This window comes from Phytophthora infestans, genomic scaffold (genome assembly GCF_000142945.1).
Source record: "Phytophthora infestans T30-4 supercont1.16 genomic scaffold, whole genome shotgun sequence".
NCBI classification, from domain to species: domain Eukaryota; phylum Oomycota; class Peronosporomycetes; order Peronosporales; family Peronosporaceae; genus Phytophthora; species Phytophthora infestans.
Genome location: NW_003303743.1, coordinates 2,453,686 through 2,478,055, shown reverse-complemented (window position 1 = coordinate 2,478,055; position 24,370 = coordinate 2,453,686). Strand labels below are relative to the sequence as shown.

Genomic DNA, 24,370 nt, shown 5'->3' with positions numbered 1-24,370 from the left:
GATCCGTACTTGGTGCGAACTTCCTCAGTCGGCTTCGTGTTCCAAACCTGTTGCGTCAAACAGTGTCGGCAACTTGCAATTGTCTTTTGTGGCAGCTGAGGACGTAGACCCACCGAGACCTTTTGCTCACTCAGGTGTAGGTGCTTGCTTAACACCTGCCACTCACCTTCACAACCGTCTGGCAACAGCGCAATTAACTGTCGGGAATGGCAAGTTTCGGCGCCGACTTCATTCGGGGCTCGACGCACTCGACGTCGCACTCCGGTCGCTCCGGTCGATCTGGACGGTCTGGACGAGGCTCCGGTCGGAATGACATGGACTCATCCATGGCCAACTCGACCAACTGTGCCAACCTGAAACATGGCTACAACAGCTCCGCAGACGGCTACATTCCCGGCAAATTGCCACTACCTGACGACTTTTTCCCCGTGCCACAACTCAGCTCCAAAGAGAACAAATATCTACTAGGTCTCGCGAAACACGCCTGCAAGGAAGTCGTGTACTACTCGAGACAAGACGATGGGCCTATGAAATGGCTACATTTATCATCAGAAGACGGTGTGGACGTATTTCAAGGTGTGGACAACTCCGGGACCAGTGATACGCAACAAGATGCCAAGGCACTTACCTATTTGCGCGGGTCTTGCAAAATTCGTGCAACAATCGATGAGATTTCGGACTTTTTCAAACTTGACACCCCCGAGAAATTATCAGGTTTTGCGCAAACCGTAGGCAAAGACTTGCTGGATCAAAAGACGTTGCTGACTCTTGCAACTCCCACACCGGATAACCCAAAACATTACGTCGCAGTCAAGTGGACAGCAGTGGAATCTCCTAATAAACTCGTTCGACCCCGCGACTTCTGCTACATCGAGTGTCACGACGAGTTTATTGACGCCAACACGAAGCGACGGGGCTGGGTGAGGAGCATCCACTCCATCCGTCTACCATTCTGTCCACCTTTGAACCGTAGCCACGGTCTCGTCCGTGGCAGCTTCTATCGATCCGGATATATCTTCACCGAGTCGGCCGAGAAAGGGTGTGTGGACGCAGTGCACACGTTGCATGTGGACATCAAAGGGAACGCCCCTAATTGGCTAAAAATTCTGGTGATGAAGCGTCGCATCAAGAATATTGCCCAAGTGAATCACCATTTCCAATTACAGCGCTTGACACAAGAAAAGTTACTCGGAGACTTGGAGTTGCCTGGGAAAGAGGGCGTTACGCACTGTCAGCTCTGTGAGACGCGGTTCGGGTTGTTCCATCGTCGGCGGCTGTGTCGAAAGTGTGGCAAAGTCGTCTGCAACCCTTGCGGCAACGAATATCTGCTGGATTACGCCCGCGTTGGTGCTAAAAAGGTGCGCATCTGTTTGGAATGTTCCGAATCCGTAGTGTATGGTGTCAGTGTACCCATGATGGACGGTTCGATTCGAATTGTCGACAGTGGCGTCAAAAAGCTAGACGACAGTCAAGTGCGCCCTGCATACGATGAGTCGATGATTATTCTTGAGAACCGACACCATTCTATCGACGAGAATGAATTTTATTTCGAGAACGAAGATGTCAATGGATTGGCTGATATGGAGGAAGCGAAGCGTATGAATAAAGAGTTCGAGGACATGTTGAAGAAATCCAATAACGCGTTTAACGAGTCCAGAGTGCAGACAGAACGGAGATTCGACAATAACGCCAAGTCTTTGCTTGGTATGAACAGTGCGTCGGGTGAGACGTTGCCAGTTGATACTCCATTAGGTGCAAGCGCATGGGAAGAGCAACTTAAAGACGACGATATGGAAGATGACGAGGAACTAGGCCTGCCACCTAGTAAGAGTGAACAGATGCGTAAACAGTTGCAGTACGAAGAGCAAATGCGTCGCGAACATATTGAACGTGCGAAGAAAATGCACCAGTATGCAACAGGATCGAGTGAACACTGTGACCCGCCTACGAGGCCTCGTGCGCATGGATTCGTACGTAATGAGTCGGGAGATTCCCTTGGATTAAGCTCTGAATATGGCGAAGAGGATCACGCCGGTGTTGGTGCTGTCGGATCCGATGGCTTCAATTCTAATTCTGGTCGTGGGGTGTCTAGATCTGAGCTTTCAGATGATGGACGTTCTAGATCTAGATCTAGAAGTAGTCACGAGTTTCGACACCTTCCTCGTCGTCGTGACACTGGCTTCCGTAGTCGACATGAAAGCGAGGAAAGAGACACGTTCGAGAGTCAGAGACGCACGCAACAGTACTTTGACGCGCGTAATGCTCGCCTTACACAGCTGAGTGGAGGCCAGCATCGCCATACAGCTGACTTTGAGTCGAGATTCCGTTCCTCAGGTGTTGGAACTGGTTCGGATCCTCCTGTACGTCATCAACCAGAGCTGGGGTCTCCGTACACTTCTCTAAGTGACTCAAATCTCGCTGGCGCGTTCACAACTCGCCGTCGACATCGCAGTGACGACCTGGAAGACCGAGACGACGAAGCTTTCCGGTTGGCCATGTCCGCTATGCGGCTGTATGAAGAAGAACGCGGTGCTAGTCTACACGTCACGGAGGAGACAAGACAAGCAGCTTTAGCCAAGATGATGGAAGTCTACGCACGGGAGATCGAACGTAGTCACAATACCGAGGACGGCCCTTACAATCGAGGAACTATCTCGGACACACGTCGTCTTCATCACGACGTAGGCATCGCGCCTCCGCTACGACAAACGGTGAGTGACGACCGTCCGCCGTCCTTTTACGGCTCTTCGCTGCATGTTTTCCGACATGACGAGCAGTTCCCGACTCCGAGACGTCAACGACGTCCAAATTCTAAGCAACACAATCGTCGCGAGGAGGCGTCAAAGGAGCGAAAGCAGAAGAATAGCGAAGACGCTCACGAGTACAGAGACCTGTCGGACCTCACGTCTAGCGCGTTCCAGGCCTTCCAGATGAACTCTCTTGGTCCCAGAGATGTTCCGAAAATACCGGTTGATGTGCCGGATAGTTCCGAAGATTCGGAAAGTAAACCCGAAGACGCTCTACCAGACGTACATATCCAGCGGGAATCCTCAAGTACGACCCATGTACAGCTCAAGTCGGACACGTCGGGAGCTGCGTACGGCAGTGTGGAGAGTAGCGAAGTGTCCAACTTGATCTCCCGACCCAATTCCATGTATGGAGTGGCCTCCGATACATTCAGTGACATGGACTTCACTGACCTCCCACATTTAATGCGGAAGGACGACGCTGCTGGTGCTCGAAGTTCGTTTACGGATCTCCAACATTGGACAGAGGAGCCGTCAGAGAACGGAGGGGTGGAGTACGTTCCGGAACCTCGGTTGAGTGACCTACTGTCTCCACTTCACTTGGAGGGCGTGCAACACGTAGACGACGACGATAGTGAGAGTCAGTCGTCCAACGCATCGTCTCAACTCGACTGGCAGAACTCCATGTCGAATCCGTACCAAGATCCTCAAATAACGGATTCTGAGTCCTCGTTCGTGCGAGCGTACTCAAATAACTGCCAGAATGAGGCGGAATCGTACTCAGATCTTACCAACACGAACAACGCACTGTCAGCGAGTATGGTTACGCAAAACGACGAGCCACCGCGACGTCAGTACCGCAAGCCTCCGTCACTGTCGGAACTCTTGTCGGAATATTGCGATAGCGAACGCTCGTCACTACCGTCTTACCTGGAATTCGGAGGACAGGCCGAACTGGAGCCTGAGTATCTTGAGGCCATCGCGAATGCGACCAATCAAGATGATGTCCCAGTAGAAGGAGGAAGACGAGGACATGTACGGAGAAGGTCAAGTATCCCATCTGAGCTGGAAGCCATGACGTCACGTGAACTTTTCTTGTAGACTGTAAGCGTGTTTTTCAATCAAAATAACAAAAAGTAAAACCTTCATTGTGTGGTATTTTATTTATTAAAAGATGTATTTCTGGAAGTGCCATGCGCGAGAGTTCACTGCACGAAGACTTGCAACGATGTCGTCTTCTGGTGGCTGCCATACGTGATCAGGTCTTAGCTCCATCACGCAAGCAGCAAGTGATGCAACAACTCGTCACTGTCGTCTCTGAACAGCAACAACATTGGACTGGTGACTCACTGTCATCTCCACGGCAACGCTACTTGAGGTCGACGGCTCGTAGTATTTTAGAGACAATAAAATAACTTACCGATTGGTATCATGCAGTGAAATTCGGATTGCTCGAATCCGAACTATTCAGAGGCGATGGCGCAGGTTGGCAAATTACGGAACGTGGGTGTAAAGCTTTTGCTGATGGGTTTATTGTAAAAGACACTTGCTACAGAAACGCATTCTGGTGACAGTGAGGATGACTCAGAAGTGGAAGAACCGACAAGGTTCGGACCATCGTACTCTCTTTGCAAGATCTCGTTCCTGAATCTACATACAATATCATGGTGTAGGTGTTGCTCGATTTCGAAAGAGTGCCGTGATGATTCAGAAAACGTTTCGAGGTCACTTCGTCCGAAAGCACAAGTGAGTACATCTCGACCAATGGGTACATGTTCACTGACAAGAGTGGAACGTCTGCGAAAGGATCGTGAAGTGTATCACTTGAAGTGTGAGGATATGCAACAGGAACTTCAGCAGCTTCGACTCGACGTCGCGATCATACAAGATAAAGTAACCGAGAAAGAGAAAGAAGCGATGAACGTCAATAGAAAAAATACTGCTTTCCGAGATAGCAGTGTCGCTCACATAGACGCAGTCAGGTTGGTTAAAACCTACCAAAACGAAGAAGCGAATCTCGAGGAATTAGCTCATGATCTTGAAAAAGAGCTCCAGGAATTAAGAGACAAGGAACCGGTGGCTCACGTCGCTGCCAGAGTAATTCAAGCATTATTTCGAGGCGTTCATTGTCGGATGAAACAAATACGCGAGACCCAGCGTCAACGACAGACTCACATCCGGTAATGACGGTCATAGTATCCTCATAGAAAAAAGACTCACTTGTTGTATGTTCAGAATGCTCCAATCTAAAGAGTCATGTTACAAGCGCATGCAAGCTGCGTTAACCAGTCGTAACGAGAAAATATGGGACGCAAGTGCGAAAGTCATCGCTGGTCTGTACCATATCCAGCAAGCGAAGGTTCAGCGTTATCTTCTCCGTCGAAGGCGAGCTGGCAGACGAATTTCTCGTTTGTACTTGGACGTTAAAGCCCGAACTTTATGCACTGCAAAGCTGGATTTGCTCTGGTTAAAAGTAAAGCGACAAGCGAAGGAATTCGCAGCGAAAAGGCTTCAAACTTTACTACACCTCACATGGTCTCATTGGCTACATTACGTGCTTAGTGAAAAGCAGAGACGTAACCTCATCGCAGAACGTGAAGAAGCAGGGTTAAATCAGTGGCGTAACATAAAGGCAAAGAGGTTTTTATCGGCGTATCGAGCGAGAATTGTTAAGCGCGAACAGCTGGCATATGGTATTATGCCTCGACTTCATAGCCGCGTTCTTTATCACATCCGTACTGCTATTCAGACGAAAAAAGAAGACAGTGTACTTGATATTTCTTCAACGTTCTTGCTGTTAATTCGAAATGACATTTGGACGTGGCGAGTGCCACACAAACAGCTTTACGCTCTTGCAGACCGGTACAACCTCCCATTGGATTTACTGAACTTGGAGCAAATTAATCAGTGGCTGACAGAAGAATGTCCGAATTTTGTAGATCTCTACGCGCCACTTCCAACACAAACCATTCTCGTTTTAACTTAATTCTCATCGTTTTTTTCACTTCACGCGCGTGTTATGATACAACACCAGCGAGTTCAAGAAGTCTACGAAGCGCGCATGATTGCTCGCGAGTACATTGCGTTATTGTACGCTGGAAACCTTGTGAAAATGTCTGCATCGACCACATTCTCAGCTCATCAACGACAGCGAGCAGTTGATATCTTACGAGAAAAAGATCGTGTGGAATACCTACTTGTTTCAATGAGTACCGATGTGAAAACTAAGCGTCACGCTTTTAATTTTTTTCACTGCGTAAGGAACCATCGTTTGTGTGAACGGTGTTTGGTTGTGAGACCTGAAAGGGATGAAGTACCATCCAAGTGCTCGAACTGTGGGCATAGCCACTATGAAACAAACACTGCGGCAAGTGATTTACGCCTCGAATCGCGTGAGAGGGACTTCAATAAGGAGACAGGAGGCTACACATCCGACCCGACGTGGGTTTCGACTACAGAACGGTGCGATTATGTCGTTCTTAACACGTTTCTTCATGTTTTAGCCCCAGTGAATCATGACAATAGAAAAATTAATACTCTGGATACGTTATGGAAGCTTGCGATGAGAAAGGCTAAAGTACCGTTAGCAGAGCTTGATGACCTCTTGAATGCATCGCGACGAGAATTGGAGGCGTGGTCAGCAGATTACTGTCCTTCAGGTGTGGATGCACAGCTTGACTTATTCATCACAACCTTGAAGGATGAATTAATGCAGGTAGATGCTCAACGTTCGCGTGAAGCTCAAGCTACAACGACGATTTTATCGCAGCAGAAATTACATTTTTCTCAAACGTTAAGGTGAACCGAAAGCAAAACAAGCGGTTGATTCAACAAAGCGGGCGTTTGAAGCCACTTTTTAACTCTTCTCGAGCTCCTGGGGAGTAGCAACCGGAGATAGCGGCTACTTCCTTACCTTGTCTTCTTTTGAAGCTGTAGAAGCCGAGGAGTACGAAACGGTTGTAGCCATAGACCTCAGCGTACGAGTAGTGATAGTATCCACCACCATCGGCACAGCTGCCCATAAATACCACGTCGGGCATCAGGTCGTGCACACTACGCATGCCCAGCGCCATCTTGTTGGTCAGTGTTCCAGTCAAGGATCGTGACCTCGATTTGACGAGAAGACCCTCGGTATACCATTCCCATTCGCTTAACGTGTACCGCGAGCCAGCTGTAACAAGACCCAGTAGTTAAAGCTTAAGTTTTTTTCTGTTTGCTAAGATTTACCATTATTCACGTACAGAGTGCATCATTCGACTACGCAACAACCAGATTGAGCTCTTACGTCCCCAGTTGATGAGGTTGTCAAGGCGGTACTACATATTCTGTCTATGAAAAGTCGGCAATTTATCGATTGCTCTCAAAGAGCTTTCAGTTTTTGACCACCTACCAGTTCTGTCATGGACCGTCGCATTCTCAACAATAAAGTCGGCAACAGGTGACTTCGGCTTTTCATTCTCGATCGACGAGGTTGTGTGGAAGAATCGAGGAGAGCCGGTGATTCCCGCAGCTTTCAGCATCGTTGCCGATCATTGAGATAGTTGAGGGATCAAACGAGAGCGCAGCATAATGGTCAACGCTGAACACTGAGGTACTCCAACACCACAAATATTGATACAATCACCAGAGAACATAACCATTAAATCGGGAGGGATCACCTACCATTCTATTCGGACGAATCACCAGTGATTTGGACGATTTCACCACTACAGCAAGCTATATATAAACATGCAATTGTGGTCGTTTCGTACTGGTACATTTAAATCAACGCAATAATAGACCACAAGGAAACACATCGCTACACTTCAGAATATTCAGGAGGCGTCTCTCAATGAACGACCCGCCCACGATGGCGCTACCCGGGGCATGAACATAGTCGCTTAATAACATCGAGTTCTTTTAGTTTACTAACGCAAATCGGCTGTACTTTAGAGTGAGGTGGGCGATACACGACGAGGAAGGCGAATTCCTTGGGTGGAAATCTGGAACACAGCCATTAATCAAGATGTTTCACTGGATGAATTTGTGGATTCTCTGCCCAGTCGAAGTCGTCAAAGAAATACACCAGAGCGATGTACCTTGGATCACGGCAAATTTGATGACGATGAGTCCCTAATGACACGCCATACCATGCGAAGAATTATAACTAGGTGCACTTCCGCTAGATGTAAAGAGACTGAGGTAACATGTCAGTGTCGATACCGAGTTTTTACGTGCGAGAAGAGCAATTTGGCTGCTGTATCTGTCGACGGGGACCATACAATGCAGGACACAGCCGTTATGTCACCTACATCAAAACTTCCTGTCTTGACAGATAACATGAAGAAGTGTATTGATAAACGACTTGAAGAAGACTCGACAATTACCCCTGTGGCGCTGTTTGGGATTATATGCAAAAAGATATCCCGTATGACACTAGAAGGACCTCCTCCACTATTGAACCAGGTGCAGAGCCACATCAAACGATGGCGGAAGGCTCATCGAAGAGATATCATGCAGCCCGTGATAGATCTGTGTAGACAACACATGTACGATACTCTGGTAAACATTTCTGATGAACCCACAGATTTGATGATACTTTGTGATACAAAGCACGAAGAGAACACGATTGCTTCCCAACTGGGAGACGGATCTGCACTGTATCCATTTCGTATTGGTATCACTTCTTTTTCGATGCTGGAAACATACGTGGAGGCGCAGCGCGATCCACGGTGTACAACGATCCTTTATATCGATAGTACTCATAGTATTGTCAAACAGAAATTTCCTGTATTCGTTTTTGGTTTTTCGGATTGCCGGTGCAAGTTCTTCCCAATGATTTACTTTTGCACGTCGCAGCGAACCGGAAAAGATGTAGCATGGTGTATTTCGTATACGAAGCGGATTATTCGAGATTTTTTTTATTGCCTTCTCACCAGCCTTTATCATGTCCGACGCAGACAATGCGCAGTTCAAAGCTTGTCAAGTTGCACTTCCTCAATCCAAGTGGCTAATATGTTGGTTTCACGTTTGTCAAAACGTGAAAGACCCCACTAAGGGAAATCTAGAGCGCGTGACTATCGATATCATCTTTCGGGACCTGAACAATCTTCACTACACACGAAACGAGGAAGAATACCTGAGTAGAAGATCTCTCGTTTTATCGTCATGGCGTTCTGCATCAGCATTTTGCGAGCATTTTCGCAAAGTAGCTGATCATATAATTTCACAGTGGATTTTACATCCTCGTTTCAGTCAATGGCAGGCATTTCATACTCCTCCTGGATACGCAGCTACGAATAATCCACTTGAACAGTACCATAAAACACTCAAGTTAGTGAATAAGTCGAAGAAAGCAGCTCCTTTCGAAATGATTGAGCGCTTAGATCAGTCTCGACACGTTTTTATTAACACAAAGTTTACTTTCAAAAGCTCTCCACAAGTGTCACAGCGCCTAAAATCTCTGTACAATTTGACAACTCGTAAACATGAGCTATCAGCCAAAATTGTACCCACAGCTGATGGCATTCCTGCTCAACTCGTTCAAGTCCAACACTTTCCAAAACGGCGCTATGGTGACAATGAAAGTTGCCCTGCCAACGACTTTTTTGCGGAGCCCGATAACAAGAAATTACCTTACAAGTCGATACACGTTTTACGTATGCAGTGGAAAAATATGCCAGTCGATGGATGGTTAGTGAACGCTGTGTCCCGCTTGTGTGGTTGCCTCTTCAGTGGTAAGTTTGGTCTCTGTGTTCACATAATTCACGCAACACGGCAGCTGCAAATTCATTGTCCAGGAATGCCCGACGCAGAGCGAATTTTCGCAACTACTGGAGGTCAACTTAGAAGAGAGCGATTAACCACCCTCGAAAATCAAATTGAGAATAGTAAAGAGACAGCGCCATCCGAAACAGCTACTACTGCGCTCAGTATACAATGTATTGACGTCAGACCACTGTACGGACCAAGGTGGAGGGGGTCGCCACCTGAACAAAGCCACCCAGTGAGTTTTTACGCATCTCGTCTAGGTACATATCGTGCACCTCCAGAATTACATGAACCGATTAGCCCGCTGAATCTGAATGGTGAATCTGACCGTCACTTTGGAGCGCATGGATTAAGCTCGAGGAATTCAAACGAATACGAGAATGTATTGACTTTCGTGAGTAATCCAACTGGTTGGGTAAGCTCCAACAATTCGGAGGAGTCGCAGCCCGCTAACATAGCACACGAAGAAGTGACATCAGCAACTTTATTACATGGACCGTCACAGCCTACTCGAATTGTAGAATCATCATCACCTCATCATCTTGTTAATCCACATATCATCGCTGTCCGCGGTGCAAGAATGATACACCCCCTCTCAGAGACTGCGGCAGAACAAGCTTTAAGTGAAGTTGATAGCAGCGAAAATAGTGAGACTACAAGAGGTTGGTTTGTGGAGACAACGGAGAATCGCTCGACCAATACACTACCAAGCACGCGTCGTACTTCTTGTGAACAGACCAAGCGTCGCAGGTACTAACGAACAAATGCAGCGGCCTTTGTTTTATATTTGCTAAACACTTTTCTGTAAAACGACTTTGCCTTTTTTCCTATATATTAAAGGCTGCTCGTGACAGTGGAATCACATATATAAAGATATTTTACACCTTCTGATGCCCACTACAAACCAATCCGTACAAAGAGTGTCAACTAAGCATTTGCCATTGGTGATGTTTCCCAACTCTTTGGTGATTTATAACCACATGGTGGATGACCAAATCTTTGGTGATGCAGATCAAATGTATGGTGATGGTGTACAAATCTTTGGTGAGTATTTCTCTCCCTCTGAACACTCGGCAGCTGCTGAAAGGTAATCATGTACTGTAATGACCTTTGATTATGCATGATGGCTGATGGCCACGTTATCAATTCTAATAAAATAACGTGGGCTGGACGATTTCTACCCGAGAACATGTGCATAATCAGTTGCAAAAAAAGAAAAACTGTTGTTTGTTTTGGTGTATAAGCAGTCGTTGAAGGCCACCATTCATAATGGTTATAGCTAGAAGATACTCAGGTTGTATTACGTCGCGCAGTGTAGTTTCGATGTGTGGCTGAGAATAGGTTTTGCTCCAAATCACAGTTTCGGACTCAAGCTGCCGACTCGGTGTTGATCAAGCCTTACTCGTATCAAGTCTACAAAGGCTGCCGCGTGGTTTGCTACTTTCTCAGTTTCAAGAGCAGCGATTTGTTACCTTATACTTTTTTTTGGAGCTGGAGGATCCCGAAGACGAACGCCTCGGCGGTTGGAGGGCGCCCTAGGACATAAATGTCGACGGGGACGATGCGTCGACTCCACGAACGACGGCATATTAAGCCACCACCTTTGGCACAGCTTCCGAGAGATACCACATAACGGGGTCCTGGCATCTGGTCGTAGATTCGACGAAGAATGGGTGCCATCTTGTTAATCAGCGTTCCAGCAACAATCATTACATTCGTCTAACGATACCCAGGCGCTCGAAATCATATCGAGAACCAGCTGTGGCAAGCGATATGAAGAGGGGTGATGAATTAAGTCGGTCTCAAACGACGGGTTGATGTAGATGGACATACCGGCATGCATCCTTTCATCGGCGCAACACGCAAGGCCGAACTGAACGGGCCAGAGAGAGCCTCAAGCCTGGACACCGCATACTCTAAGTCAACAGGGACGATTTATACTCACAAACACGTCATTGAGTAAAATAATTTAAGGTACCAACACTGTTGCGCGCGATCGCGTTTCCAGCGAGGAAATCGGAGATGTTTCCACGTTCTGTGACGTCATCGTTCGCTGGACCTCGAATTTGGTCTGCGACGGTAAGGCTTGCGTGTATCGTGCGAGTGGATTTGGCAACTGCTACGGACTTCGTTGCCGTGCGAAGCTGGGAGCCAACTTGGAACATCATGCGAGCTTCAGTTGTAAGATACGAAACTGGTATGCGATTTAGAAAACGGTGGCGACGTCGTGTGAGTGAAAGAAGAAGAGGTCCAGACTAGCAACGAGGAAGCCACCCACCACGAGATTAGTCACGAAGGAAGCGCACACCAGCAAATGTCGACAGCAATTGTGCATGTTGATGTCCACCTCAAATTCATCTACGAAGGCCGTGAGCTATGAACAAGGAATTCAAGGTGACAACCCTGGAAATGGGAAAGTAAAAGTGTGGTTTCGCTAGCTTAAAGAAGTAGGGTGATGCTTAAGTTCTTGATGCTTAAGTTCTGACATCCCCCCCCCCCCCCGAAACCGGGCTCACATTTTTTTTTGTGTTGAGTGCTCGAGCTGCAGACAGGATTTTTCAGGAAAGTAATGCCAGAACTCCATAAATGTCTACTTCCTCAGCTTCAGCAGCAAGGACTTGTTGCCCTTGATTTTTTTCTGCAGCTGCATCAGTCCGAAGATGAGAGCTTCAGATGTCGGCGGGCAACCGGGGACGTAGATATCGACAGGCACGACGCGGTCGACACCACGAACGACGGCATACGAGTGGTGGTAGTAGCCGCCGCCGTTGGCGCAGCTTCCAAGTGACACCACATAGCGAGGTTCCGGCATCTGGTCGTAGATTCGACGAAGAGCGGGCGCCATCTTGTTGGTCAGCGTTCCAGCCACGATCATGACATCCGTCTGACGAGGCGAGGCACGGAAGACCATCCCCATACGCTCGAAATCGTAACGCGAACCGGCTGAAACAAGACAGTGGCTCCCGCTCCCAGCTTTCATTTTGTAAGCTGGCACCTGGGGGAGATCACAGACAGTGAGCGCCAGGCCGTCTGGGAGACCTGACTGCTTCGCAGCGTGGGAGAAGTGGTCAAACATGGAGAGATCGTTCGGGTTGCAGCGTACTTCCGTGTGGGCCGCCAAGTTGTCGAACGAATTCGGAGGCGTGGAATCAATTCGATGGGAGATCGAGTAGCAGCCGTGGTCAAGTCAAGGAAGAGCGCATGTGGTAGCAACAATAGTCAAGATACGAATACGTTGAAGTGGTGACACGTACCGGCGTGCATCATTTCGACGGCACAGCATGCCAGACCGAACGAAATGGGCCACAGTGAGCTCTTCCGCCCCCAATTCACAAGGTCGTCGAGACGGGAAACCGCATATTCTGCAAATATGGGAACGGAAAAATAGTTACACGATGTTTAGAGAAAGATAGCTAAGAGCCTATAGCCATATTGCCTACCGGCACTGTCTCGGGCTGCGGCGTTGCCATTGAGAAGGTCGGCAACGTTGCCACGCTGCGAGGTCTGCAGCTTCTCTTGAAAAGCTCCAGCCACCGTGGAAGTGGTCTGGATCGCTCTCGACGAGTTAGCAACCACAGGACGAACGGTGCGGCGCAGAAATTGAGAGCCGACGCGGAACATGGTGATCGATTGAGGTGAAATATACTCAAGGGGGAGACTACACCACAGGAATCTGCGGTCCGAATCACGACAGGAGGTCCAGCCCAAGGACAGCGGCAGATTGCGCTGATCCCTGCACTTGTGATGATGGCCACCTCGTGTGGGTTGCAAAAGAAGGTGAAGTTGCTGTCGGATGAGAGGCCACAACTCATGGGAAAAAGTTTGAGATCACTTGACGACAATCGGCACGGCACTGAATCTGAGTCGAGCTCTAAAGAATTTGCAGACCATAGTAAAAAAAAGTTAGATAATGGCTTTGCAAGATTACGCTTTGCCGATGATGGCCACCAAAAGTGGACGCTTTTTGAAATCAAGCCAAGAGCCCACTCCGGCGCAGTCTTACTTGCGCAGCTTGAGCACCAGCGACTTGCTGCCCTTAAGTTTTTTCTGAAGCTGCATGACACCGAACAGCAGCGCCTCGGCGGTGGGAGGGCATCCAGGCACGTAGATGTCCACCGGAAGGATGCGATTCACACCGCGTACTACCGAGTACGAGTAGTGGTAGTAGCCGCCGCCGTTCGCACAGCTTCCCATCGAGATGACAAACTTTGGCTCGGGCATTTGGTCGTAGATACGGCGGAGAGCAGGAGCCATTTTGTTTGTGACGGTGCCAGCGACGATCATGACGTCGGTGCATCGAGGTGACGCGCGGAAGAGCAGACCCATACGCTCAAAGTCATAGCGCGAGCCGGCTATGAGCGCTGTTAGCTACGGACACTTTATTGCAGAGAATCAAGAGACGACGTACCGGTGTGCATCATCTCGACGGCGCAGCAGGCCAGGCCAAAGGAAAGAGGCCACAAGGAGCTCTTCTTACTCCAGTTCATCAGGTCATCGAGGCGAGACACGACGTACTCTTGAAAGGGCAAAGAAAATAGTCAGAAGCAATTGTGTTTTTGAAGTGTTCACGTCACGTACCAGCTCCATTTCAAGCTACAGCATTTCCACCAAGGAGATCTCCGATGTCACCACGCTGCTGAAGTGCAGATTCGTTCGCAGCAGTTGAAGTCGTATGAAAGACACGGTCGCTGATAGCGGCTACAGGTGTTTGCCTTGGCACAGACACACCACGTGGAAGGAGTTTTGAGCTAGCGCGCAGCATCAACTCTGATCAGCTAAATCAGGTTCTCAAGGAAATGAACTGGTCTCGTGGAGGCAACAAGGGATATGACCCCCAAGGTCTCGAATTTGTGATCGTCCGCTTACTCGCAGCGACGATGATGTCAAGCACCCGAGTGCAAGCCAATGAAGGACGAGCTTGTTGAGAGATCCACCTGATTACTGCATGCAAGGAGACGATTGCTCTTGGTGGAAAGTACGGCACGGCCGGCCTTATAACCCAATCGGAAACATTTGCAAGGTACGTTTGCAAATTGACATTGGCAACTTTTGTTGCAAGTTGCACTTTGGCAAATGTTCATTCATTTTGCTTTTGTGTATTCTTTCAACGTTATACAGATGCTCGGAGCAGAATTTACCCCAAACAGTCAACGTCGCTGTCTACTTCCTCAACTTAAGCAGCAACGACTTGTTGCCCTTGACCTTCTTCTGAAGCTGCATAAGTCCGAACAGCAGCGCCTCGGCCGTGGGCGGGCAGCCGGGCACGTAGATGTCCACGGGGATCACGCGGTCCGCGCCGCGCACCACGGCGTATGAGTAGTGGTAGTAGCCACCACCATTGGCACAACTGCCCATGGAGACCACGTAGCGTGGCTCGGGCATCTGGTCGTACACGCGGCGCAAAGCCGGCGCCATCTTGTTGGTCAGTGTTCCGGCCACGATCATGACGTCCGTCTGACGCGGAGAGGCACGGAACACCATACCCATACGCTCAAAGTCGTAACGCGAACCAGCTACAAGGAGGGAGCAAGTGTCAGCAAATATAGCGACGACAAGAGGGCAACAACGTACCGGAGTGCATCATTTCGACGGCGCAGCAAGCGAGACCGAACGTGATGGGCCACAGCGAGCTCTTGCGCCCCCAGTTCACCAGGTCATCCACGCGGGACACGACGTACTCTGTGAGGGAGCAATGACAGCGGTTAAGGGAGCTTGTGGGTCAAGAGATCGACTCGAGTGGGTCCGTACCGACGCCGTTGCGGGCTGTGGCGTTGCCGCCCAGCAGCTCCTGGATGTTGCCACGCTCGGCGGGAGCCGAGGACGAAGAGGTGGCAGGGACCGCAGAGGCGCAGCGGACGGCGGACGTGCGGGCCAGAGCCCCTGAGCGACGTACGAGAGTCAGCATAATCGACTTGCTGTGTGTGAGGTGTCGATCGATTCTAGCCGCCCACTTGGGAGACCGGAACCACCAAAATCCCTGTGAATGTAGCTGTTGGAGAAAACCGATAATGACAGGAAAACGGAAATGGAAGGAGTTCTCGAAGCGAGAATTCATTTTCGACATGATTAAAAGACAGAGGATGCGACCGTCGGAATGGAAAATATGATGTGCCATACGTAACGGACGTTGAAGTGCTAGGGCGTGGCAAAAGCAGGAAAATTCAGTGTTTCAACGGTACTTGGAGAGCAAGGAGTTTGCCAAGGCTATAGACGACATGGCAGTGATAACTTACCGGCGCTCAAGCAGACACTGGATTTACTGACCAAGTTTTCGGGCGAAGTGGACACAGTGTAGCTGTTGAAAAAGTACGGTAACTAACTGTTCGACGTAGCAAGTAGCAAAATGAGTAGCCGACCATGGTCTATAAAGCTCTCGTAGGCACAAAAAGTGCACAAGTACATTTTTGTCAAGAAAAGGAGAAGAGGAGCTCGTTGAAGTTCTACCGTGAATACTGTCAATTTCTTCTCTGTGTGATCTCAGCACTTGTAGACGAGCACACCGATCTCGCCCACGTACAGATACAGCATGTGCCTCTGCTGGTAGCTGATGTCGAATCCGTAACCTTCGCCGATGAAGCAATGCCACGACGACCCGAACTTCTTGTCCATGCTCTGCTTGATGAGCTGTGCTGCAGTCTCGTAATTCTTCATAGGAACGTGCTTATCGCACGCCATCGTGATGATCTCGATCGTCTCTGTACACACTTCCGCTGTCATGTCATTGTGCTTTAAGTGCGGTCGCGACGATATCTTGCGGTAATCCTGCCCTGTGATCTCCGACGAGTTGTCGTTCTTCGCTGCCTCTGGCATCTTGTCAAATCTTGTATGTACAGTGACTCTTCAAAGTGTCTACTTATAGATTTCTAAAAGGTATCCAGTAGCAGGTATTATTATGGGACTTTTTTAAAGCTCTTACAATAAAAGAAGTACCAGTTCTCGATTGGAAGGCAACACGACTATTTTTTAAGAAATCTATCCCAAGGTTGTACTACTAATCTGAGAAAGCCTTACTCCTCCAGTCCTCCTAGGAGTCCTCCTGCCACAATGGATAGTCGGTATATCCCACCTCCAACGGGTCGGTCCACGCTCGCGGATAGAATGTTTTGGTGTCGAATTTACTCAGAGGCTTGTCGGCCTTAACACGCTCCACAATGTCAGGTGTGCCGATGAAGTCTCGTCCGAAGGCAATGATGTCGTCGTAGCCTTCCTCGACGTTCTTGATGGCAGTCTCACGGTTAAAGCCACCAGCTGCAATGATCACACCCTTGTACATTGGACGAAACACCGGTGAAATGCCTCCTTCCGGGACCAACGGCCCCGTGAAGTGCCAATTATAAGGCTCAACTACGTGAAGGTAGGCTAGGTCGTAGTCGTTCAACTTACGGATCACGTAGCCATACGTTTCCAACGGGTTCGAATCCGTACAGGCAAAGGTGATGCCATATGGTGAGAGGCGAATCGCGACCTTACTCGAATCTGCCACAGAGAGGATGCCTTCAATCGCCTCCAACAGAATGCGCGCGCGGTTCTCAATCGAGCCACCGTACTGGTCGGTACGCTTGTTGGTCGTGTCGCAGAGGAATTGTTCCAGCAGATAACCGTTAGCAGCGTGCAGCTCCACGCCGTCAAAACCTGCAGCGAGGGCATTCTTCGTCGCTGTTTTGTAGTCCTCCACAATTCCAGGAATCTCGTCAGCTTCTAGAGCGCGCGGTGTCACGTGGTCCTTACGACCCTCAGCAGCGACAGCGTGGCTTGTCACCGCCTCCATGCTGGTGGCGCTGGCCGACACGGGCAATTTTCCGTTCGGTTGGTTCAGTGGATGGCTCACACGACCCGTGTGCCACAATTGTGCGAATACCTTGCCACCCTTCGCATGGATGGCCTTGGTGACAGGCTTCCACGCCTCCACTTGCTCCTGCGTGTACAGTCCAGGAGCTCCGAAATAGCCGTTGCCTTGCTTGGAGATGTCAGTGGCCTCCGAAATGATCAGACCGCCGTCGGTGGTACGCTGCGAGTAGTACTCTGCAGCGATGAATTTGGGTTCACCTTCAGCTCCCGTACGAAGTCTTGTCAGAGGAGCCATAGCCACTCGGTGTTTGAGCTGGATGGGGTTCTTGCCGCCTAAAGTCACGGACGTGAAGAGCTTTGGAGTCGACGGAGCCATTGTTCGTAGTCTCTAATCGCTTGTGCTTCGGAAAGAAAGTTTGAAAGTGAGCAGCTTCGACCATTGGACGCGCGCAAGCTTACACGACATCTTGGGTCAACGTAATATAGCGCTATCGCCCTAATCTTTAGCTGTAGTCATCCGAGCTTACACGACATGTTGGGTCAACGTAATCAGCAAATGCATGTACAGAAGTTCCCCTGAATAAGCGTAGCTTGTACTACCCCTTTATATCGGACCCCATGGATTGGGGATACATGTATTTTACAAGAGCGCTGAGAATTCCCTATGCAAAATAATCAGACGATCCCCTACGCTTATTGACGGGGACTTCTGCACTTTGAACCGCTCTTTGTTTTGTAAAACCTTAATTAACATGTACCGTAGCGGCCCCTGGAGTAGCCTGCTTCTACAAATTAGCATATTAACTATTTTAAAGTCCAAGCAACCAGATTTCAAAAAAATCACTGAAAAGTTTGCTTCCCATTGACTCCATAAGCACAAGACGTGCGTGCTAAACACCAGCAGCTCAGCGTCCTCCGTGCTGTTAAGTAAGATCGTCAACGAACGGTAGAAATCCTTGATCTTCTTCATCTCCTTGGCGTAAATCCTAACACCAGCACTTATCTTAATCATCTCAGTCAATACGAGAAGTTGCAGCTTCAGTCCTGTGTCCACTTGGCAGCCATTCCACAATGCTGAGACTGAAACGCTCTCGACGAGCCATTGCAACAGCTTACACAGCGCATGTGACGGATACCTAATTGCCGTTTTCCTTGCAAACAAGTAACAGAGCTCTAGCAGTTGCAGCGAGTCCTCTAGAGTCAACTGGGTCGACTGCGAGTACTCTGTTGATGCCTCGTCCTGTACACCTGCTGCCTTATTCGACGCCACAACAGCGAGAAGATGCTCTGCCAACGTATCGAGCAGCTGCAAACTCAGCGCAGTGTGGTTTGCAGCGAAAAATTCGTTGTGTGCTGAGAGTTTCCGCGCTGCTCGATACAGATCGGAGGCTGTACCACCACTTGGGGACTCAAGATAACTGTCCACGACGACCACCATAGCGGATTTGCCCGGCTTCTTACCACGCTTTTCATTAGTCGCTCGACGGCTGTAGAGTCCCGACATGGAGGACCGTCAGAATCGTTGCTGTAAAAACCGTTACTTGAAAAGCTCTCACAAATCTCATAATATCAAGACAAATGTTTGATAATCACTTACTTACGTAATTCAAATATTGCTATTGTATAAATTCGTTAATCAAGAGCACAACTCATTTGTCTCCCGTTTCATCCATGTTGTGCACAACACATATAACTGTGAAATGAAAACAATCTACCTCACCAGTTCTACAGACAACGACGGAGAAATCCGACACCACTGAATAGCATCCAACCATAGTAAAAGAAAAAAAACACAGTGCCCGACACAAAAATCCGACGCTTCATTTGATAGGTTAATAACGCACTCTAAAAAACAAAAACAGCACAGAAAAAACATGTGAATGAAAAAAAGGGATTATATTCAGACGGTTACTTCCGGAGTATCACACAGAACCAAGGTCTGACACACAAACAATGCAATAACACATACAATATTCGTGTGACACATCCATGTCACATCACACTACACTATCTATATGTGTGCCACACTTGCATTAGCCAAAACACACTAACCTAGGGCGTCTACACACCAGTGATTATTTGCGAATCACGGCCAGTGCTATGAAAATCCGTGAGCCAATCACCACCCTTTATATCCTTTCTTAACAGCAAAGATCCTGCATTCAGTAAAACACTGAATTTCTGAAGCCTTCCTTCCCCTCCCCCAACGAAAGATGCCAACAACGACCAAGTGGACGACTATCTGCAGCGACATGGCTCGCGAGGATTTCCAGCTGCTTTTGGAAGACATGAAGGTGTTCATCATTGTAAAGAGTCATCGGGTTCCATGTGTGGTGTGTGCTCTGACCAAGCCGCACAAGATGCGGTACCAACTACTGCGTTGTTCCTCGGAAACATGCAAAGCAGCCACGCCATTTGACGCGTGTCGGTGGCAGGGTAAGGTGCTCACGTGCCAAAGTCTTAACCGCGTCACCATAATGGAGACTGGTGCTCACAAGACACTGGTGAGGGGCCCTCAAACCCCACGACTCAAGGACTACGACCGGGAAATGGCAACGCAAGGGTTGAAGCCCGCTCGGATTCGCAATGGTATGGGTCGGTGATTTGGGTTGACGGAGACGGAGATGCCGACACTACATCAAGTGCAGTGGTTCGTCAGCAGTTATTCAAAGAAACATCTGCACCGTAATGACGATTACGACGAAATTCTGGGCCAGATCGACCAGTTGGCTTATGGCCCGACCATCTCAGAGACAACTCCATTTTCGTTCGGATGGAAACGTGACGCACGCGGCAAACCAGATGTGGGGAATGGCTCTGACGAAAACCCATTTTTGGTGGGATTGACAACGAAGCGTCTTCTACTGAGTGATGCCCGCGACCCAGAATCATTTGTGTTTCACATGGATGCCACGTTTAGGTTGAACCAAGTCGGGTATCCTGTCATTGTCTGCGGGATCTCTGACATGTGTCGTTCGTTTCATCTCGTGGCACTTTTCATTACATCGCAACGTTTGGAGGAAATTTACGTGACAGCGCTGGTCGAGCTCCGCAGGGTTTTTACTTCCGTGTCTGGTGGGCGCCAACTGTTGGTCAAGTTCGTCATGGCCGATGCTGAAGCTGCCCAACAGAACGCAGTGAAACGAGTCTTTGGTGTCCATTGTGAATTTGTATACTTGATGTGTTTCTATCATGTGATGGCCAAGGTTCACGAAAACCTCAAGGGCATACCGGAGCACTTGTCCAAGCAAGTGATGGCGAACATCTATGATCTCCATTTCACGGATAGCCAAAATGTCTATGACGGACAAGTGATACAGATTCTAACCAAGTGGTCGGAAGAAGAGCAGCTGATTTGGTTTCAAGGCTATTTTGAGCGTATGTGGGTGCGAAGTTCATTTTGGCGATGGCAATGCTTCCATACCCCTAGTGGATACGCCACTACAAACAACCCGGTGGAGCAGTTCAACTGTTTGATCAAACGTGACTACACTCTCCGGACCAAACATAAGATTGGAACACTGTTCCAGCTGCTGGTGGATTGTTGCGGACGCCAGTCGGTAGCTTCAAGAATCTTCAAGGAATCTCCTGAAGCCACACAGCAGTTAAACGCAAGGGTTAAGGATTTTCGCAACCTGTGAACATGACTCCCAGCCGGTCCAGCATCGACTTCTTACTTGTTTCCCCAAGCCCAGACGTGATTCGTGTGATGTCACGTGGCTGTGAGCGTATCTATCTTCCGGAACTAGGACGCAGCCGCGAAGTAGCCCCAGTGTCGGCCCAGATGGGTGTGAATTACGCGCGAATGGAGGTGTTTGGGCAGCCTGATGGAGGATGGCATGTGGATTTGAGTACGAATTCGTGCGGATGCAAGTACTACTTTAAATTTGCAATCTGCATCCACGTGCTTTTTGCTCTGCAGATTAAGAACTACACGGGGCTGGATGGAAAAAGGACTCTAGTCAATCGTTCCGTGACGAAAAAACGCCGCCGATCTGATACTCCTAGTGTCCGAGTGCCTGCTGGTCGCCCACAGGTAAACCGACATGCGTTGAATACGGAGTGAAATTCGTTACCCGTAAGAAGAGTCGCATCTCGCTAAACAAAGAAACTCTAGCTTCGTGTCGTTTTTTTCAGGTTAATATCAGCATCACGTTCAACTTTAATTTTAACTTCAATTTAAACTACTCTTGGTTAGCTTTCATTCTCCAACTCACCTCAATGATGGCAAGCCAACACGACGGGCCCCCCACTGACGCAGCCCCACCAACAGCCTTTCCAGCCTTCTTCCCATTACCTGAGGTCGTGGGTACATGTCCAACGAGGTAATGCCTCCAATACCGGAGATGCTATTAAGTGCCTGTTAGATGCCGTACAACAAGGTCGCATCACCAAGGCCCGACTCACCGAGGCAGCTGCTCAAGGAGAGGATGCTGGTGAGGCAGAATGGGTCTTGCCATCAGGAACTGACTTAAGTGGTCAACCTACCTACCTACCAAATGCGAACCGTCCTGGCAGATCGCCGAGTTGATGGTCACGTGCGGTTTCTCACCTCGTGAAAACCAACATAAGAGCCGGCCACTAACCTTCCTTCAAACGAGATACGGTCGCTCCGAAGACGCCAGCGCCGCCGAGTAGAGCACGCCTACATTGAAGCGGAAGATTCTGAAGAATAAACAAGTATCAATAGCCTCATAATACATATATTTTTTTATAATGCATTGGTGCTGTCTTTTTCTGCTTGTCATCCCCATGTCAGCAGCACCCCAGACCATCCGCAAGTACAGTACAGAGCCTAGACCCTTCAACATGCCCCGCACAAGCCCGTAATGTCGCTTCCGTGTTGGCAATGACAGGTGTAAGCCGCACAGATACACAAATGCATGTCGTAGTAGTCCGTAGGTACGCGCTGCATGTCGTGGTGGTCGTCAGGGATGGCGCACGGGCCGCCGTGCCGGTGATCAAGTCCGAGGCAGGCCGCGCCCGCGCGGGATTCAAATGCATGTCGTAGTAGTCCGGCTGTATGTACTGCATGTCGTAGTAGTCCGTAAGTACGCGCTGCATGTCGTTGTGGTAGTCAGGGATGGCGCACGGGTGCCGCCGTGCCCGGTGATCAAGTCCTAGGCAGGCCGCGCCTGCGCAGGATCCAAATGCATGTCGTAGTAGTCCGGCTGTATGTACTGCATGTCGTAGTAGTCCGTAGGTACGCACTGCATGTCGTGGTAGGCGACAGGGATGGCGCACGGGTGCCGCGGTGCCGGTGATCAAGTCCTAGGCAAGCCGCGTCTGCGCAGGATCCAAATGCATGTCGTAGTAGTCCGGTTGTATGTACTGCTTGTCGTAGTAGTCCGTAGGTACGCGCTGCATGTCGTGGTGGTCGTCAGGGATGGCGCACGGGCGCCGCCGTGCCGGTGATCAAGTCCGAGGCAGGCCGCGCCTGCGCAGGATCCAAATGCATGTCGTAGTAGTCCGAATGTATGTACTGCATGTCGTAGTAGTCCGTAGGTACGCACTGCATGTCGTGGTAGGCGACAGGGATGGCGCACGGGTGCCGCGGTGCCGGTGATCAAGTCCGAGGCAGGCCGCGCCTGCGCAGGATCCAAATGCATGTCGTAGTAGTCCGGTTGTATGTACTGCATGTCGTAGTAGTCCGTAGGTACGCGCTGCATGTCGTGGTAGTCGTCAGGGATGGCGCACGGGTGCCGCCGTGCCGGTAATCAAGTCCGAGGCAGGCCGCGCCTGCGCAGGATCCAAATGCATGTCGTAGTAGTCCGGTTGTATGTACTGCATGTCGTAGTAGTCCGTAGGTACGCACTGCATGTCGTGGTAGGCGACAGGGATGGCGCACGGGTGCCGCGGTGCCGGTGATCAAGTCCTAGGCAAGCCGCGTCTGCGCAGGATCCAAATGCATGTCGTAGTAGTCCGGTTGTATGTACTGCTTGTCGTAGTAGTCCGTAGGTACGGACTGCAGTGTCGTGGTAGTCGTCAGGGATCGCGCACGGGTGCCGCCGTGCCGGTTATCAAGTCCGAGGCAGGCCGCGCCTGCGCAGGATCCAAATGCATATCGTAGTAGTCCGGATGTATGTACTGCATGTCGTAGTAGGCCGTAGGTACCCCCTGCAAGTCGTGGAGGTCGTCAGGGATGGCGCACGGGTGCCGCGTGCCGGTGATCAAGTCCGAGGCAGGCCGCGCCCGCGCGGGATTCAAATGCATGTCGTAGTAGTCCGGCTGTATGTACTGCATGTCGTAGTAGGCCGTAGGTACGCGCTGTATGTCGTGGTAGTCGTCAGGGATGGCGCACGGGTGCCGCCGTGCCGGTTATCAAGTCCGAGGCAGGCCGCGTCTGCGCAGGATCCAAATGCATGTCGTAGTAGTCCGGTTGTATGTACTGCATGTCGTAGTAGGCCGTAGGTACCCGCTGCAAGTCGTGGTGGTAGTCAGGGATGGCGCACGGGTGCCGCCGTGCCGGTAATCAAGTCCGAGGCAGGCCGCGCCTGCGCAGGATCCAAATGCATGTCGTAGTAGTCCGGCTGTATGTACTGCATGTCGTAGTAGTCCGTAGGTACGCACTGCATGTCGTGGTAGTCGTCAGGGATGGCGCACGGGTGCCGCGGTGCCGGTGATCAAGTCCGAGGCAGGCCGCGCCTGCGCAGGATCCAAATGCATGTCGTAGTAGTCCGGTTGTATGTACTGCATGTCGTAGTAGTCCGTAGGTACGCACTGCATGTCGTGGTAGGCGACAGGGATGGCGCACGGGTGCCGCCGTGCCGGTAATCAAGTCCGAGGCAGGCCGCGCCTGCGCAGGATCCAAATGCATGTCGTAGTAGTCCGGCTGTATGTACTGCATGTCGTAGTAGTCCGTAGGTACGCACTGCATGTCGTGGTAGGCGACAGGGATGGCGCACGGGTGCCGCCGTGCCGGTGATCAAGTCCGAGGCAGGCCGCGCCTGCGCAGGATCCAAATGCATGTCGTAGTAGTCCGGCTGTATGTACTGCATGTCGTAGTAGTCCGTAAATACCGCTGCATGTCGTGGTGGTCGTCAGGGATGGCGCACGGGTGCCGCGTGCCGGTGATCAAGTCCGAG

General features: G+C 50.0%; 7 protein-coding genes across 7 annotated transcripts; 2 read left to right on the top strand and 5 right to left on the bottom strand.

The window, feature by feature from the left end:
* Positions 1-40: 40 nt before the first annotated feature.
* PITG_09034 (uncharacterized protein) lies at positions 41-3,848 on the top strand (the record flags this gene model as incomplete). The annotated part of the gene is made up of 2 exons (XM_002903011.1): positions 41-1,651; positions 1,715-3,848. 2 exons carry the CDS (start codon positions 207-209, stop codon positions 3,846-3,848), a joined length of 3,579 nt encoding a protein of 1,192 aa, XP_002903057.1.
* A 3,299-nt stretch (positions 3,849-7,147) lies between these two features.
* On the top strand, positions 7,148-7,863 carry PITG_09033 (uncharacterized protein; the record flags this gene model as incomplete). Its single annotated transcript, XM_002903010.1, has 2 exons — positions 7,148-7,185; positions 7,680-7,863. The coding sequence occupies 2 exons, from the start codon at positions 7,148-7,150 to the stop codon at positions 7,861-7,863; spliced, it is 222 nt and encodes a 73-aa protein (XP_002903056.1).
* Positions 7,864-13,496: 5,633 nt separating this feature from the next.
* Positions 13,497-14,084, bottom strand: PITG_09032 (NADH ubiquinone oxidoreductase, putative; the record flags this gene model as incomplete). Its single annotated transcript, XM_002903009.1, has 3 exons — positions 13,497-13,849; positions 13,906-14,011; positions 14,076-14,084. The coding sequence occupies 3 exons, from the start codon at positions 14,082-14,084 to the stop codon at positions 13,497-13,499; spliced, it is 468 nt and encodes a 155-aa protein (XP_002903055.1).
* Positions 14,085-14,657: 573 nt separating this feature from the next.
* PITG_09031 (NADH ubiquinone oxidoreductase, putative) lies at positions 14,658-15,402 on the bottom strand (the record flags this gene model as incomplete). Its single annotated transcript, XM_002903008.1, has 3 exons — positions 14,658-15,010; positions 15,069-15,176; positions 15,246-15,402. The coding sequence occupies 3 exons, from the start codon at positions 15,400-15,402 to the stop codon at positions 14,658-14,660; spliced, it is 618 nt and encodes a 205-aa protein (XP_002903054.1).
* A 572-nt stretch (positions 15,403-15,974) lies between these two features.
* On the bottom strand, positions 15,975-16,307 carry PITG_09030 (dynein light chain, putative; the record flags this gene model as incomplete). Its single annotated transcript, XM_002903007.1, has 1 exon — positions 15,975-16,307. One exon carries the CDS (start codon positions 16,305-16,307, stop codon positions 15,975-15,977), a length of 333 nt encoding a protein of 110 aa, XP_002903053.1.
* A 214-nt stretch (positions 16,308-16,521) lies between these two features.
* On the bottom strand, positions 16,522-17,661 carry PITG_09029 (12-oxophytodienoate reductase, putative; the record flags this gene model as incomplete). Its single annotated transcript, XM_002903006.1, has 1 exon — positions 16,522-17,661. One exon carries the CDS (start codon positions 17,659-17,661, stop codon positions 16,522-16,524), a length of 1,140 nt encoding a protein of 379 aa, XP_002903052.1.
* Positions 17,662-18,028: 367 nt separating this feature from the next.
* Positions 18,029-18,789, bottom strand: PITG_09028 (uncharacterized protein; the record flags this gene model as incomplete). Its single annotated transcript, XM_002903005.1, has 2 exons — positions 18,029-18,054; positions 18,231-18,789. The coding sequence occupies 2 exons, from the start codon at positions 18,787-18,789 to the stop codon at positions 18,029-18,031; spliced, it is 585 nt and encodes a 194-aa protein (XP_002903051.1).
* Between the last annotated feature and the right edge of the window lie 5,581 nt (positions 18,790-24,370).